Source organism: Ciona intestinalis, unplaced genomic scaffold, assembly GCF_000224145.3.
Source record: "Ciona intestinalis unplaced genomic scaffold, KH HT000775.1, whole genome shotgun sequence".
In the NCBI taxonomy this organism is placed as follows: Eukaryota; Metazoa; Chordata; class Ascidiacea; order Phlebobranchia; family Cionidae; genus Ciona; species Ciona intestinalis.
The window spans coordinates 1-3,665 of record NW_004191096.1 but is presented as its reverse complement, the minus strand read 5'-3'; the positions used below and the strand labels follow the sequence as shown (position 1 = coordinate 3,665).

Sequence of the window (3,665 nt, the reverse complement as noted above, 5' to 3'; positions counted from 1 at the left end):
GTGCAGCTGCATGCTGAGGTCGATCTAGAGGATCCCACGATTGCGTTGATGTAACGCTGATTCCTGCTAATCACGGTTATATTTATTATGTATATGACGTCATAGTACCTGTTGTTTCGTCTGTGCTTGTATATATATTGGCGTCGGGCATATTTCATTGGGTCGTTCAGATCTTAAATATTCCAAGGTTTCTACGTCGTCATTATAATTCGCCGACGGCGTATCGCGGTCAAACCAATTCGTCCAATAATAATCTATACCTGTGACGTAATAATTACTTGACCCATATGACCCCACATGACCTCGTATGACCCCGCATGACGTCGTATGTCCCCGACTCACCTGTCTTGATGTTGGGAAAATCAGCGAACGCGATTGAGCCTTTGGGGCATAAGAATCGAACTTTGAACGCTGTAGGTCGCGATAATGGCAATCGCTCACGCTGTTAATTGTTTTATTACTTCATAAACATTATTATTACGTCACAAATATGAAAACAATACCTGCACGTCTATAGCGTTCGAACAAACACAGTCGGGTGAAGTCGTCACAAGTTTTTGTAAAATAATTTGAGGTTCTGTGACGTCACTGGGGAACCATCTCGTCCAATCACCGTCTGCAACGTCATTACAATGATACATACGTCATCGTTACGTCATCAACTGACCTTGTTGTTTGTTTGAATTAATCTTCCAGCCATCCAAGTTGATAGACTGGATGACGTCACATGGTATTTTAGAATTCGAATCATGATCAAGATTCATCGCGTGTGGCGCTATTGTTTCCATGCCCTCTATGACGTCACACAGCAATGACGATAACGTCACTTTACGAATTTCTTCCAATTGTTCTGTGATTGTGACGTTTACTTTATATTAATTTGCAGTTATTACGTCATAATACCGGGTGTAAAAACTCCTGGGTTTTCGAACCAGTAGCGGTCGCCCTTTCTGACGTCACGCATCTGATGACCGATAATGCAACCTAGTGTTGGACCAACAGCTCCACCCGGAAGTGACGATTCACTCAACCCACCAATCAGTAAGTCGATATCATCCACGTGACTATTATAATAGTTTTAACCAATAGCAAGCCTTGAATCAAACCATTTACCTGTATACTGCCCGGAGTTTGTTTATAATTGGTTGTGGTATTGTATATGTCAACGACGCCCAATCATCTACACGGCCTAGCCCACACAGCTCGCGGTATTCATTGTATGACGATAACCCATTTAAACGACCACGGAAAATATTAATCGCCAATAAATCTTTTCCAACTTGTGTTTTGGATTCGAACATTCGGCTGAGACAAAGATAACAAGCGACGTAATACATTGGTTGGCGCGCCACCCCATGAAAGATTGTTAAGGTTGGGGTGAAGATATGTGTTGTTTAACATCTTATACATAGACATCTTATACATAGACATCTTATATATCTCTTACTTCCGTAAATCGTCCACCATGCTTGGCGAAACCTCGAGCGCCGAATCCGTCATTAGACCACGTAGTATTGAAGGGAGAGTCCCGTTAACGAGAGCGTCTTGTTGGAAGAGCGATTTAAATGTTTCGATGCTGGGGAATTCCCGTGTGTAATTTGGCGCCAGCCTTTGATAGGCCGCCCCAACTTGCGTGTGCCCGAACCTGTAATTGTTGTGGTGTTATGACGTAATAATGGACGCATTATGACGTTACCTAAAGGCTGCAGTCGCGAATTCATTCGATATTGTTGCGTCATAAGTTGGATCGTAACCAAAGTAGTTTCCGTTGTTCAGTAGATTCAATCCAAATCGTTTGGTGAAATCGGGACCAAGTAATGCAGGAACAAACTCACTTTAAATTGGAAACACTTTGTTTAAACATTCCCTTGTTTAAACCCAACCTACCCGTATGTTATCCTTTGCAACACGGCAACAATTATCCGCTTCGTTTCACGGAATATTTGATCGCCGTTCCAATTAACGTTCAACGCTCCGAGCCGACGCGATATTCGATTGTGTTCCCTTGTGAACAATAAGTGAAGTGACGTCAACGCGATGTTTTCGTTCAGACGCGGTTCACCTGAAAGTATTGACGTCACAATATCTTGAAACGTCATAAACACATGACAATTACCCGACACGAAGCAAGTCGAACCCGGTGGGGCAAGATGGGCCGGACAGTTAATTTTGGATGCGAAGTCATGCGGAACGTCACGTGTTGTCAGCAATGAACCTGATTGGCTGAGCATCGGGCAACCATTATGATGTTGATAGTTCATGCGCAGGTCACCGCTATCTGTACAATGCTTACGTAACAATGCCCATTACCTTAATCAAGAGATAACAATAACCGACCTTGATCGCGTAGTTGTCGCAGAACCTCGCCATCGGATCCGTACAATGGGTCGCCGTCAATGTAACTGGATATTTGGTTCAAGTTCTCGTTAGGGGAATGCCCGCAAATTACCTGGGACCCTTTTAAGGGAATACACCTCTGTGTGACGTAGTGGGGATCTCCCGTGGGGATTTGTATGTTGTTACACGTGGGATGCGGGTTGGAACACGAGCAATTTACCTTTTCCCCGTCCACCTCTGCGTGTTCAAAGTGGGGTTATTAGTTTGTTCAATAAACACAAACCAGATACTAATGTTCAATAAACACAAACCAGATACTAATGTTCAATAAACACAAACCAGATACTAATGTTCAATAAACACAAACCAGTTATCATAGGTGTAAGAACCAAGTCATGCGCCAAGAATTGTCCAAACGTAACGAACATTGCGTTCAATCGGCTGGAACGGGTTTTTGTTAAATTTTCGTTTAAAATGTTTGAAATCCTTCTCGGATTAGGTAGTTCCCCGCCATCGGTAGCCAACCTTGGTGTCTACGTAATAATACTTGTTGTGACGATCTAATTTTATCGAGTGAAAAATAATGGCTTAAGTAGGGTAATAATGGTGGTTATGACTCACCATGACGTCATAATCAGCAAATTGTGGCGGGAGAAGTCGTTTTAAAGGTGCGTATGCAGCGCCTGCTAGCGGTTGTAATTTATTATTACATTTTCCATCCAGCGTAGGCGTTCTAAAAACAAACATTTATTAAAAATACACAAATGATTAAGTCAAAACTGATACCTTATGACGCCACAGTCTGGGATATTTGTATTTCTGACGTAACAATGCCTTGTTGTGTTGCGTAACAACTCAGCTAGAAAGAAATTGTTAAAATTATATTTTACCTAAATATGCAACCAAACCTGTTTGATGTTGTTCAGATAAATGTCTGTCTTGCATTGAAGCAACAATCAACAAACAACTAAAACTTACTGACAAAAACAACATTATATTAACTCGACTTCTAACGAATGAGCGGTTTTGTTATTCTGTATCAAGTTGGCCACAAACCGCCTGAAGGCATGTAGAATGTTTGGTGTGTATTTCGCGCTTGTAGATAACACGGGTCAAGTGTAATTATGACGAAACAATGCGTGGTGACACGTCACCTATGCAGCTCCATTGCATTAAAACGTCACAATGCTTCAAATTCAATAAAACCTTACTGTGACGTTATAGAAAGTTCAACTGGTTTGTGTGACGTAACAAAAGAGAAAACAAAACAAGCATTTGATCACAAAGACAAATCATACGTCACAACCACAGAAATAAAAAAGAATAGA

The 3,665-nt window shown here is 41.6% G+C and overlaps 1 protein-coding gene across 1 annotated transcript; it reads right to left on the bottom strand.

Annotated features, from left to right (window-relative positions):
- Window positions 1-24: 24 nt before the first annotated feature.
- LOC100180230 (peroxidase mlt-7-like) lies at window positions 25-3,416 on the bottom strand. The gene is made up of 16 exons (XM_002126543.4): window positions 3,246-3,416; window positions 3,124-3,196; window positions 2,959-3,070; window positions 2,705-2,870; window positions 2,338-2,574; window positions 2,117-2,278; window positions 1,888-2,062; window positions 1,697-1,834; window positions 1,448-1,645; window positions 1,114-1,305; window positions 904-1,064; window positions 668-850; window positions 504-616; window positions 343-442; window positions 109-260; window positions 25-63 (listed from the first exon to the last, which is right to left on the bottom strand). The coding sequence occupies exons 1-16, from the start codon at window positions 3,328-3,330 to the stop codon at window positions 25-27; spliced, it is 2,286 nt and encodes a 761-aa protein (XP_002126579.2). The 5' UTR covers window positions 3,331-3,416.
- Window positions 3,417-3,665: the final 249 nt, after the last annotated feature.

What these genes read in the sequence shown, in the direction of transcription:
- LOC100180230 (XM_002126543.4), bottom strand. Translation starts at nt 3,330, where the DNA reads ATGTTGTTTTTGTCAGTAAGTTTTAGTTGTTTGTTGATTGTTGCTTCA. An exon ending in TTGCTGATTATGACGTCATG is followed by an intron (nt 2,871 to 2,958) that starts GTGAGTCATAAC and finishes ATTATTACGTAG; the next exon opens with ACACCAAGGTTGGCTACCGA. An exon ending in TCTTACACCTATGATAACTG is followed by an intron (nt 2,575 to 2,704) that starts GTTTGTGTTTAT and finishes TTGAACACGCAG; the next exon opens with AGGTGGACGGGGAAAAGGTA.